We start from the raw sequence: 14,556 nt of genomic DNA on the forward strand, positions 1-14,556 counted from the left end.
GAAACATTTAACTATAATTCGTTTTTTAGCATTAGAAAAAGACTAATCGATATAGACGCGTCTATAATTAAGAAACGGTTTTTCAAAATCAGTAATTATTACTTATGAAAGCAAAACAATATAAATAGTCGTATATAATTTATAACTGTTACATATTTGCCGTAACTTATTTTTCTCAAAAGAGTTTTTCAATAAGAAAACACGTCATAATTCTTTACTTTTTTTATTATTCTAAAAAAACGAACTATAGCTTATACACATTAATAATCTAGTTGCTGCGTTGTTCAGTTAAAGGAATAAATATAGTAAATTTTAGTGAATTTATTCATTTTATATGGGAATGAATTAGTTTTTTACCTCCCCTTGCATATTTTTTTAACTATAAGATTCCTATAAATAAATATTATAGGACATTCTTACACGGATTGACCAAGCCCCACAGTAAGCTCAAGAAGGCTTGTGTTGTGGGTACTCAGACAACGATATATATAATATATAAATACTTAAATACATATAGAAAACAACCATGACTCAGGAACAAATATCTGTGTCATCACACAAATAAATGCCCTTACTGGAATTCGAACCCAGGACCATCGGCATCATAGGCAGGGTCACTACCCACTAGGCCAGACCGGTCGTCAAATTAAATAAATTAATTCATTAGTGCCCACTTTTGAGAACCCACCATTTTTTATAATACTGTTAGGTAATGTTACAGTAGAAAATCTAATTAAAATCCGTAACCCAGGACAGGTGTACCCAAGTTTGTACAATGGGCGCTAATGGGTTAACTTTGTTAATGACTAGAGATGCAACGGATAGTTGTTTGGCCGGATACCGGATACCGGATATTCGGCCTAATCATCGGCTGGATATCCGGTATTACGATACCGGATAGTAACCGGTTATCCGGTGCATCTCTATTAATGACAGACGCATTAACTAGATTATCGATGTGTTTGTAAAATTAAACTTAATTATTTAACATTATTTTAGTTTTATAAAATGTTATACAAAAACATATGTAGGTAATGGTTACAAGGCGTGATTAAGTATAAACTTAAAGGACTAGAAATGACTAGACAAAGTTGATACAAAGTTAGGTACCGAATACAGAATAAACTGAAAATCGTAATTAGATTCCAAAAAAAGTAAGTCAATGTTGCCACTGCAATAATTTGTTAACACGCTAAGATAATTTATTTATTGGTAATTTTACTCTAAAGATTTAAAAAAGTACTTTTATTTACTTATTTTTACATAAATACAAGACGCTCTAGTAAAAAGTGGCCACATAGTCTTAATTTTTTTGGAATCTAATTAAGATTTTCAGTTTAGAGATGAATCCATCATAATATTATCGTCATGCCAATTCACGAATAAAGTGAAAATATACAATTATACATATAAGTACCTAATATAAATATTAGGCACTGAAAAATTACTAACATAACTTGCACCTACTTATACCAACAAATTAAATTTGTAAGTATAAATTCTAATAATAAAAAATATAGCGATTCTCGTTTTTGACAATTTTAGACGTAGGTTTTAGAAATGACTTCTACATCTGTTCATAAATCCGAAAGGATAATAAGATTACGGGTCCCTTCATTCCAAATATCTTTTTTAGTTTGTAAATTTAAACATTTATAAAATAAATTAACGAATAAAAACAAACCCTTATATTCCATGATTTAAACGTAAATGTTTGACTAGTATTTGGTAAACACAAACTTAGAAAGATAATTATGTACATCAATAACAGTATACACCAAATACAAACATTCATTCTAACTATACAAATATATGTAATGGCATTTCGTTATTTTCTCTTGGCACAGGCGAGGCTTGAAATTTAGTTTGACGACCAGTTTTGTGATACAAATAATATTGAAACCAATTCAAAATAATCCACATGTCAAATACACGTAGAACAATAATTTACGCGTTCTAACTTATTGCTTATAGTTCGTTTTTCTTAGCATTAGAAAAAAGGTTAACAATTTTGACATGCATTTTAATGAAAAACACTTTGAAAAATTAATCACGGCAAATATGTAACAATTATGAATCATTCACAATTATTAACATTCTTTTGCTTTCATAAGTAATAGTTACTGATTTTTAAAAAACGTTTTTGTTTTTTAATGAAAAGACACGTCAAGATCGCGTACTTTTTTTCTAATGTAAAAAAAAACGATTTATATTACTCGTAACAGGGTATTTGACTGTATATAAAATAAATTATTTTACACCATGCATAAAATAAAGCACCAGAAGACTAATAGAGAAACGTAGACAGCAGTTATTTTTAGACCCAATTTCTATTTTAAACCCCGTATAAAACTATAAACAGTAGGTAATTTGATTGTGACGTCACATGCTAGTGTTTTATATAAATTCTATAGTAGCAAAATGGTTTTGACAATTCGAAAAAAGAAACTGATTTGACTAGTAGTCAAATACCCTGTAGTAAATACCCATTGTAATAACACACAGTTACTATTCTCTCATTATCCACCTACTTATTGGACTGTGCAAATTTTCTTTTTATATTGTCGGAGACTGCCAGTTGGCGATTTTCCTCTGCAGAGGCTTGCGTGACATAATAGTTTAAAAGCATGGCCAATGACTAATGAGTCTTAATGAACAATGTAAACAAGCTTTTAAATATTTTAGAGTATTTAAAAGTTTTCTTTAATCATTATTACTTATATATAATTAGGCCCCATTAGGCGCGTTTTGAATAGGTACGCACTTGAAAATTCTACATTAAATAATGTTTGTATTTTTGAAGTTATCTGAATTTCAAAGCGTTTGAAAGTTTATAAGCCTCTTATGAATAGTTAGAAAATGTTTTGATTGAGCTTCTCAAGGAGCTCGAGATAATTACTTGCCTTACTAATTGAAATATGACTAGACACTGTGCAACAAGATCTATTTTTTTAAATTATATCACCTGTAGTTAGTCGGTAACATAAAAGCGTATAAAATTCTTATAAGGCACATCAATCAACACAGAAACTTAGCGCGTATATTTTTTTAACATTATATCGTCTTTTATAAATTTGTTTATTACTTATAAAATCTACCTACTCTCACTTCATATTTGTATTGGTGTGAGAGGAAAGTGGGGTAAATATAACATTAAGTAATTTCGGACATTAGAATATTTGACGTCTTATAACCCTTCGCGACCTGCGTCTCGTGGGGTCGGTTTGAATAGAGGTATCTAGATAGATGGCTGAGGAGGAATCTAGAGTGAGTGGGCGGTTGTTATGATGACATGGTCTGCTGTCATTCAGAGAGGAGGTATGTGAAGGTAAGATTATTTGAAGTTATTGTTTGTTAATTCATATCATTTTCTTTTAAAAATAGAGGTTTTCAGGCCATTTGTAGGCAGTTGTTATCCTTACTGGGGGTAATGTTTGGCGTCCGCAATTACCTAAAGTACTTTAGTTAATTGCGGACAATCTAACTTGGAATAATTCATTTTATTAAAACTGCACAGAGAGTTTTTCTATCTCTATAAAGTGATCTTTAAATTATTATCCCAAAGGAGGTCCGTATTTTTCAAACGTCATTGAGTAATTCCGGACGATTAGTGACAAATTGATATAAAATGTAGTTTTGTAAAGGAATGTCCAAAGTTTAGTAATAAAGGAAATGATTTTATTTATTTATTGTGGATTTGAGTGAGTGTCCGCAATTCCCCACTCTCCCCTACAACTTAAAATCTGTTACGTAACCGGTGTTACTGTTTTTCACAAAGTATAAATTTAAGTTTAACGAGTGAGTAAAAAAAATACTTTTATCCTTTTGTATACATCTCTTTTGAGAGCGATGCTAATAGTAGCCTCGTAAGACTCAATGTACCTACCTACCTACTTTACAATGTACATATTCGTTGCAATCAATTTTTTTTGTTTCATTGCTTTCTTAAACAAATGATTCATCGCAATTTACTTACATAACAAGGTTTACATTAAAACTGATTTTTCGTATGGTGGGACTTACGAGGATATAGCTAGGAAAATGTATGTACCTATATGCTTTATTGCACATGCATTTAGAAAAAGAAACATAGGTACAGAGTAAATTAACTACAACAACGGCGAATTTATCCCTGTATGTATTTTTAGTATGTAAATAACTGAAAAACAATGTCTCCACAATGTGTAACATACAAGGCGTCATTAGGTCATAACTAACTGGCGACAAATGTGTGGAAATATTTATGGAACCGGGTCAGCGGGTCAGCACCATTTAGTGCAACTATCACAGTTACTAATCCGTGTATAGTGACTCACGCTAGAACGGCCCGGGTCTGGGCCGAGGCTTCCGACAATTTGTTTTCTATGACAGGTAATCAGTGATCACGTGATGTTTTCTATAGAAAACTGAAGTATCGAACGCCACGGCCCTGCTCCGGCACGTTCTAGCGTGACCCATCCTTAATTTCGCTGTTTGGCTTCCGTCAGACGTGGCTCACTCCGCGATTTCGTCGCGTCGCAACGAGTAGCTACAAGTACATCCGTCCCACACCAATTTTGGTGGCTAGCCATACGGCGCGATTCGGGAAATGAATTAAAGATTCACTAGATATGAAATAGTAAAGATATGTGACGTTCCACGGAAGAAGGTACCATTGCCCCGGCTGAATATTGGAGCGGCGTTAATAATAGCGTAAGCGCCAGCCGCCATAAGGTACCTTTTGCCCTGGAACGTCACATATCTTTACTATTTCATATCTAGTGAATCTCTAAATCATTTCTCGAATCGCGCCGATAGGCCGCGCGTGGCGCTTGCGTCACCTAGCGATCATATCTGTCCTAATCGTAACAGACGTGTTAGAGAGTGAATCTTACGTACCTAGTACTATTATTTATTCTGTGCTTCTGTGTTGATGAGTTCCAATGTTCGTATTAGTTACTATATCACATTGAATTACTGAGGCATGGGTGAGACCGATCTTCTGGCTTGTAGCGCCTTGTTGTCGCAGTACTGGCGGATATCGGCTATTGGCATCAAGAGGAATATGGGGACGTCATCATCTTGTTTCTGAAACAAAAATTAGAAATGTTTTTGTAGTTTGTACAATACTTAAGGATGACTCATATGCTAGACCGGGCCGCGGCCGGGCCGGACCTTCCGGCGCTTTTTTATCTATGGAAAGCACCACGTGATTACCAGAGAGCGCAACTTTGGTGCCGATGACAGACGTATGACGTGAAGCTAACTACAGAGTGTTGTTATCTAGATTATAGATACTTAAACAAATAACAATTTATTAGCCTCTTTAGTTTACTGATATTGAAACTTGAGAGTTTTTATACGTACTGGCCACGTATAAACACATAACTAACTGTCTTTGTCATGTTAAAAACAAGATTGTTGGAAATGACTACCAATTACTGTTTACTTATTTTTTTATTAGTAAAATATAACCGAAATATTATTGTTTGAAGTCGCTATGAAGTCTTTGCAGCCGTATTTGCAGAAATTTCCTTTTCTGATTGTAAAAAATGAAAAAACGTGACCAAAATTTAACAGCAAAAGCAAGAAATATAGAGAAACATTTGAAAACAACAAAGCATATTGAACGAGAAGGAGATCGTTTCGTATCGCTTTTTAATGTTTACATTATTTTTTGTGTGAATTACCAAGCATTTTTATAAATAAAGAATTATATACTATATATATTATCATTATTAAGAATCATTGAGGGGTTACAATGTTGTTTTAAAAAAACATCCTATATGCGACTTAACGTCATAATGACGTCATCAGCACCAAAGTTGCGCTCTCTGGTGATTACCAATCAGCCGTCATAGAAATTGACATGTCCGACGCCTCGGCCCGGGCCCGGCCATGTCTAACGTGAGTCATCTTTTACGGAACAACTTCGTCGTTTTCGGACAGAAATTCTATTACGTTTTTCACACTTTTACGTTTTTGTTTTATATTTAAATCCGATTATTTTTATAATTCGAGTGTTTTAATGCCCAAACTAGCATCGGCACATTAATCAAATAACTAGAAACACCATCATGAACAAAGTAAGTAAATACTACATATTACCACTAATATAAAAGACACAAAGGCTGAAATAACGGCCCACTTATGGAAACAAAGAAATGTGGGTAAAATAAAACATAGAAAAGACTCGAACACAAAAATAGCAAAGGAGAAAAATAAACGCCGCAGACATCAGTAGCGGTCGAGTGTAAGTAGTTAATTTAAAAAATACTCGTTGTTATTATAAAAATAATGAGATAAATTTGTTCTACTAATCGAAATGAAACAAAAATAGTTCTCTAATTTCTTAGAAAATGTACCTTATAAATATAATAAAGATTATTTTGTTAATAAATTAGAGGACTTTTTGTACCTAATAAATAAGGTCGTACCTAAGTTATTACAGGTTTTTAATTGGAAACGCTTGTAGCTTTGAAATATCTAGGCCAGAGGTCTCCCAACTTTTTTAGCTGAGGGCCATATTGCGCCTCTGAAACTTTCACTCGGGCCACCATCGGTTTTTGCGCCGGGGGAGAGTCTGGTTGCTGCTGTTAGGAACAGTTCCACTCTCAATGAATGTTGAATCCCTGGGCTGGCTCCCGCGGGCCGGACAGTGGGCACTCGCTTTGGGGTCCGCGGGCCGGATTTGCCCCTTGGGCTGGAGTTTGGAGAGCCCTGATCTAGGCTAAGGATTAAGTAGGTACGCCTACTGCTTTACATTATTATTAGGTAGTTGCATAATGTTTTTCCCACTTCTTAATTTTCTTGTTATTTTCAGTAAGACTCAGAAATATTCTAAAATATGTACATCTAGTATATAGTAATATGTTTTCGAATCTTTCACGTAAGGTATATAAGCGCGGGTTTATTACAGGGATTTAGTTAAAATCGAAAAACATTACCAACAACATCTTCGAGCGATTTACTTATAGGAACACAAATTGGGAACCAGTTCGAGGGAAACAGCAAATAAGATTAACACTGCTTTTGGAACAAAAACTACTATCGATCGCACAGTTCGAACATAAACGGCCACCAACACAGCCGAATGAGTACCTATCTAATATAGAAATAGCATTAGTATAAGCAACAAAATGAATGTAACGAGTACAAATCAAAAAGGCTCGTTGATAATCAACGTTAAAACTGGACTCGAACATAGTTGTACAGTCAACGGTAAAAATATGGGTGTAGACAACTTACTCAAAAATATGTCCCATAGTTCTTATTTCACTGACATAAGAGTTATGGGACATATTTTTGAAATGATTTGTACACCCATATTTTTACCGTTGACTGTATTATATTATAGGACTATAGTTACCTAATTTTACGGTAAACGAGTCCGAAAAAGTATAAACAGAAAGTTTTTGCAAACTAAGAACTTAAGATGGAACAGCGATAAAACATACGCCTCTGAACTATTAATAGGAAAAGTCCCAAAATTGTTCTAAGTACTTAAACGCTTAGGCTCAGGAAGCGGCATTCGAATTATAATTAGGTAGTTATGTATCAACCTAATATAAGTTAGATTAAGGTACTAAATTTGAAAATGAGTGCCTCATTTCGCCGTTAAGGATTAGTTTGGCGAACTTAAAAAAAATTTTACATCTTTAGTATCTATAATTTTCATATCCAAGCAATGTTGAAATTAAGTACTTTTCTTTTTTAGCAAGTTTTATGAAGTTTTAAGTCAAGTGGATTTTGATGTTGGTTGCTGAAATTACTTTTCTTGTATTCTCATAATAGGTACCTATGCCCTTATACAAAGATTCAAGTTCCTAAGCACTCACAAAATATCTGATCTCCATACAAACTCTCAACCCCTTTCTCACCACCTTGGGGGATGATTTTCAAAAATGCTTGATTTAGTTTCCATGTTTTTTTAATTTATTACCTTTTTTTTCCAAAAAGTTAAAGTTCCTAGCTTAAAATTAAATTTACACCCCAAGACGAATTTTCATCCCCTTTTTAGCCCCCTTAGGAATTGAATTTCCAAAAACGTTGCAATTACTTTTTTTGTAATCGGCTATTATGTCTTTCTAAGAATTTTCAAAGCATTTGTAATGGATTCAAACTTTGAACCCCATTTTTACCCTGTTAGGGGATGAATTTTACAAATCGCTGAAATCACTTTTATTGTCTTCTAATACAAAGATTCAAATCCCGCGCTCGAAAAAATGCATGATATCCATACAAACTTTCAACCCCGTTTTCACCACCATAGGGATGAATTTTCAAAAACGCTGAAATTAGTTTTCTGGTATTTTAATATAATACCTTTTACAAAGTTTCAAGTTCCTAGCTTCAAATAAAATTTGCACCTGAAGACGAACTTTCATCCCCTTTTTAACCTCCTTAGGGGTTGAATTTCCAAGAACGTTGCAATAACTTTTTTTTTGTAATCGGCTATTATGCCTTTCTAAGAATTTTCAATGCATTTGTAATGGATTTAAAATTTGAAACCCATTTTAACCCTGTTAGGGGATGAATTTTACAAAACGCTGAAATTACTTTTATTGTCTTCTAATAGTATCCCCAAATACAAAGATTCAAGTCCCGCGCTCGAAAAATGTTTGTTATCCATACAAACTTTCAACCCCTTTTTCACCACCTTAGGGGATGAATTTTCAAAAACGCTGAAATGAGTTTTCTTGTATTTTAATTTAAGACGTTATAACAAAGTTTCAAGTTCCTTGCTTAAAATAAAATTTGCATCCGCAGACGAACTTCCATCCCCTTTTTAACCCCCTTAGGGGTTGAAATTCCAAAAACGTTGCAATCACTTTTTTTTTGTAATCGGCTATTATGCCTTTCTAAGAAGTTTCAAAACCATTTGTAATGGATTCAAACTTTCAACCCCTTTTATTAGGGGATGAATTTTACAAAACGCTGAAATTACTTTTCCTGTCTTCTAATAATATCCCTAAATACAAAGATTCAAGTCCCACACTCGAAAAAATGTTTGATATCCATACAAACTTTCAACCACTTTTTCACCACCTTAGGGGTTGAATTTTCAATAACGCTGAAATTAGTTTTCTTGTATTTTAATAATATATCTTTTAACGAAGTTTCAAATTCGTAGCTCAAAAGAAAACTTTAACCCCATACAAACTTTCATCCCCTTTTTAACCCTGTTAGGGGATGAATTTTACAAAAGGCTGAAATTACTTTTATTGTCTTCTAATAATATCCCCAAATACAAAGATTCAAGTCCCGCGCTTGAAAATTTTTTTGATATCCATACAAACTTTCAACCCCTTTTTCACCACCTTGGGGGATGAATTTTCTAAAACGCTGAAATTAGTTTTCTTGTATTTGAATTTGATACTTTTTACAAAGTTTCAAGTTCCTAACTTAAAATAAAATTTGCACCCGAAGACGAACTTTCATCCCCTTTTTAACCCCCTTAGGGGTTGAATTTCCGAAAACGTTGCAATCACTTTTTTTGTAATCGGCTATTATGCGTATCTACGAAGTTTCAAAGCATTTGTAATGGATTAAAATTTTCAACCCCTTTTTAACCCTGTTAGGGGATGAATTTTACAAAACGCTGAAATTACTTTTCCTGTCTTCTAATAATATCCCTAAATACAAAGATTCAAGTCCACCACTTGAAATTTTTTTTGATATCCATACAAACTTTCAACCCCTTTTTCACCACCTTAGGGGATGAATTTTCAAAAACGCTGAAATTAGTTTTCGTGTATTTTAATAATATATCTTTTTACGAAGTTTCAAATTCCTAGCTTAAAAGAAAACTTTAACCCCATACAATTTTTCATCCCCTTTTTAACCCCCTTAGGGGTTGAATTTCTCAAAATCGCTTCTCATCTCTTATACACTTTATAAATGCTATCTGGTGTGCAAATTTCAACTTTCTGGCTTTTGTAGTTTCGGCTCTGCGTTGATGAATCAGTCAGTCAGTCAGTCAGTCAGTCAGTCAGTCAGGACACTTGCATTTATATATAGATAGATAGATTTCGATCGCACCAGGAATAGTTCAAGTAGGTAATATCAAAATGGAGACATTAGCATAATAAAGGTGACGTTTGGAACAATCATCTGCATTACTGCAGCAGTATTGCAGCGCGATAACACTGCAGTAATGCAGATGATTACTGCCGCTAATGTCAAAATCGCTGTTGCTGCCTGGAATTTCGACATTAATTTTGCGACAGCATTGCAGTCGGTGGTCATACTGGTAATGTCATCGCGCTTTCATACTGCAGGAGTACTTAGTATGAAAACGAACGGCACGCTTAGTTAAAACTGACCTCCAGGAATATTACGGCGCAATTCGGGAAATAGAATTAGAGATTCAATAGATAGAAAATAGAGAAATAGATAGAGTAGTAAAGATATGTGACGTTCCACGGAAAAAGGTTATTATGGCGGCAGGCGCTTACGCTATTATTAACGCCGCTCCAATATTCAGCCGGAGCAAGGGTACCTTTTGCTATGGAACGTCACATATCTTTACTATTTCGTCGGGTGACAAGCAAAACTCACTAAGTACTATCAAAAAATTAAAGTAACAATGCACTCTATTACACTTGTAACACGGTTTATTGTCCAATAATTTCAATGATGTTAGTGACTTTTGCTTGTCACCCGACGATTTCATATCTAACGAATCTCTAAATCATTTCCCGAATCGGGTCTTTAGTTTGTGTAAATGCCCACTGCAGGTTTTTCTCCGTATTCACCGGACGTACTGACGTATTAGCCATACCTATTACATCATTATGTTGTGACACGCCTCAGCCAAGTACTAAAAATAGCTTAGTCATACGCGATTCTCGAGCAATTTCACCAACCATAAACAATGATGTGTAATATTCTTATTTTTAATTAACAGTTAAGCGGAAAGACTCTTCATCAAACAAAAATCCCATTAAATTAGAAATCTCGGAAAATATTCGGACTTCATAGTGACTTTAATTGAGTCGCTTAACTTCAAACTCGGGTAAATCCATCTGTCAGATTATGCGATTTTGGTATTAAGAAAACGTAATAGGGTAGATATTTGCTGAGAGGGTCCAATGGATTTACCCGAGTTTGAAGTTAAGCGACACAATTAGGTATGACTGTTCTTGAACGATAATTGTTTATTGAGTCTTTATTAGGACTCCCAAAAAATCATTTTCATGGCATGCCAATCTGAAAACGAATCAGATTTACTTATCACTACACCTTATAAAACAAAGTCCCCCGCCGCGTCTGTTTGTGTGTTTGTTAGCGATAAACTCGAAAACTAGTAAACGGAGTTTCATGCGGTTTTCACATATCAACAGAGTAAATCTTGAGGAAGATTTAAGTGTAGGTATAATTTGTTAACTCGTGCGAAGCCGGGGCGGGTCGCTAAGTCGCTATAGTTTTTTATAAAACTGCGGAATCCCTTACCTGGAATAAAACTTCGCCTTCAAAGAATGTGAGGTGGTGTTTTCTGGTCCGTAAAAGAATACCGACGAGCTTGTCAGAGATCATTGTGTATATCTGTAACAATAACATTTGTATATAGCACTTTGTACGAACAGATTTAGAATAATGGTAACATTCCATTTCTAACCGCAGTTGCACTACCGGTACTGAACGCGTCGCTGTCATTGTCAATTTCCATAGTAAAATGAACAGTAGTGCAGCTGTCGTTGGAAATTGTCACTTTTAAGGTATGCAGCGCTATGTTGTTCGACTTTAAAATTCGACAATTTTCTGTTGTTATACACTGTAAGTGGGCGTCATAAGTTGCCAATGGAACACCATCAAAGCTATTCTAAAAGTTGGTCATGTTGAATGTTATTACCTACTAATATATGTTACCATAAAATAAGTTCTGTTTCAATCAAAAGCGTTCATATAGGAACAGCTTCGTTTATTCAGGAGCCATACTTTTATATCTACAACGCAGGCTTCGTAGGAACAGCTTGAGTGCATGTAGATTGCAGGTACCTACTCAAATACGGGAATGCACTCAGCGAATGTAAATCAAATTGATTCCAAATACATATAATGCTGCGCGTTGGAAGCCCTTTTCAAACGAGTATGTGTAAACAATACCAACACTTTGAATTCAATCAAGTCAATACTCCGACTTCACATTCAAATTTCGAGCTGGCAGACATCATTAATATTGATTTCAAATCTAAATCGATCGATTGCTACATAAATAAAAGTCAAGTCCGGTTACTTCGCCGTATGACGCAGTGCAAATTTAGATATTATACTCATCCGGCCAAGGTTTATATTGCACACAGTAATTTACGCAAGTATTCGGAATGTTTATTTTAAACGGGCAGTTTCCGCGTCCATATTAGGGTGCGCCGGCGTCGCTAATTACGCGGTAGCTTTGGTAAACGGATTCCAAATTTAAAATGTCGACCGTGAAAGCGGCGCGTCGCGGAATGTGTGACGTCACAGTTGGACGCTACTGAGTTCGATGGTACACATCTGTCCGGGCTATGATGCATTGTATCCGATTGAAGCATTATACCACTTAAGTACATACCTACCAGGATGGTGAGGTAGGAAAAATTAAATAAATAAATAATTATTTAAGGACTCTATATAGGAATAATTGGAGAATAGATGAAACAGATTCTACGTAGTAAGGACTGAATTTAAATTATTTTATTATTATTTGTTATTGAATATGGTCGGCTGAATCTGATGATATTTTTATAGAAGTTTTTTCAATCAGAGCGTTGCTGTTGAAAGACAATCTTCTCGATTATCCGTCAGACTAACACGAAAGCTACTAAAATTATAAAACTTACTACAAAGAGTCGCACAATAAGTGAGTGGGCTTCAATATAAGATATTACTCGAAGCCTGGTATAACTTTGTAGTCGTTTAGAAATTCTGACACGAAAAATTTATTCTGTTAAAATTATGAAAAAGCACGACATACATTTTTCAAACTGACGCCATTCCTGATCGTACATACCCAATTAAATTTTATTGTACTGACCTACCTCAAGAAATAGTTATAAAAATAGTTATATTTTTGAACAATAATCATCATCATATCAGCCAGAGGACGTCCACTGTTGGACATTGGTCTCCCCCAAAGAGTGCTACAATGATCGGTCTTGCGCCACCCGCATACATCAGCGGACTCCCGCGACCAGGTCATCAGTCCACCTTGTGGGGGGTCTACCCACGCTGCGTCTTCCGGTACATGGTCGCCACTCGAAAACCATTTCGCCCCAATGTCCATCGGTTCTACGTGCAATGTGCCCCGCCCACTGCCACTTAAATTTAGCGATTTTTAAACAATAAACGTTTATTTTTCACTGCGTGGCTCACTAAGTGGCTCATTATAGAAACTTTCAGCACAGCCCACGTATATGCGGTATATGTATAACAGCATAATGCAGAAAACATGAGTATATAATTAAAGGTATCAACTCTACAGTTGATAACCAATCCTACGATTGGTTACCAAGAGACCGTTTATTCGAAACGGCCTACTCACCGCAAATTGGCTTAGGTACCTCTGACCCTACTTGACCTAAATACCTACTCATCTTGTAATGTTCCGTAATCCCTATTGAAACTGAACACTCCACTTCAACTAAGCCAAATCAAGAATAGCGAAATCAAGTGGTGTTTAATGTTTATCCGATCGCTAATGTGCGAAAAATACGCGCATATAACGTATACCTATTGTCTTCCTGATTTCTGTTGTGTCAAAAGTGACGTTTCTATCTATACGTAGTAATAATAGTTCAATGGTAACCAAGGGTCCCGTTTGTTATCGAGTGCTTTATTTGCCAGTTTTTATTCGGATAATTTCAAGGGCAATATTGATGTTCCAGGACTTCTTTAAAATACAAATTCTCACAAGGTTCTTTTTCACGTTTTAAGTGAAAAATTGTAGGTATAATTAATTTATTTTAAAACGATCTATTTGTGTAGGTGTTCATTAATAAAATAACAAAATATTCCCGATATCACGGTTCTCTCAATCCTCGATTCGCTTGCTTGCGCTAATTAAGCAGACTCACTGATAATCGGTTTGATTTTGAGTGATTTTCATTTCGAATTGGTTATCAATAAAATAATGCAAGCAAACAAGGTGTATTATAAATAGTAAGGATTCGTTTATGGAGATATTCGACATGGTGTTCTGAATTCTGATTAGTAAAAAGTACAATTAATACAACTTTCATTAAGTAGGTAGGGTAAACCCTCCAGTGAATGAACAAAATCACGTTTAAGAAATATAGCAATTTCTTCCACTTGTCTTATTTTTTTTCTTCTTAACAACTCTATTTCCTATGCAATGACAACGCGTAATAAATTTATTTTCGACCAGTTAGGATGTGACTGGCGTTTGAAGTTTACGTATTTCTGGATTTGAAGTTTTGTATGGAAATATTAGATCCCAGATAAGAACAGTGTACATTTGGAGCAACATATGAAGTGCTTATTTAATCTTTACCAGTACAAAGTTTAGTTATTTGGTTAGATTAAGAGCTGAACGTTCTATTTATGTACACTTTGTCGGCGTATTATGCGATTAAG

General features: G+C 34.8%; 1 protein-coding gene across 1 annotated transcript in view; it reads right to left on the reverse strand.

Annotated features, from left to right (window-relative positions):
- Positions 1–4,887: 4,887 nt before the first annotated feature.
- Positions 4,888–14,556, reverse strand: part of LOC134669225 (actin-binding Rho-activating protein-like) — a 37,042-nt gene continuing 27,373 nt past the window's right edge. Inside the window, exons 4-5 of the mRNA XM_063526739.1 lie at positions 11,434–11,526; positions 4,888–5,067 (exon numbers count right to left, since the gene is read on the reverse strand). Coding sequence (XP_063382809.1) covers positions 4,954–5,067; positions 11,434–11,526 — 207 coding nt within the window. The 3' untranslated portion in view covers positions 4,888–4,953. The remainder of the gene's footprint in view (positions 5,068–11,433; positions 11,527–14,556) is intronic.

The sequence above is a fragment of the Cydia fagiglandana genome, chromosome 12, assembly GCF_963556715.1.
Source record: "Cydia fagiglandana chromosome 12, ilCydFagi1.1, whole genome shotgun sequence".
In the NCBI taxonomy this organism is placed as follows: Eukaryota; Metazoa; Arthropoda; class Insecta; order Lepidoptera; family Tortricidae; genus Cydia; species Cydia fagiglandana.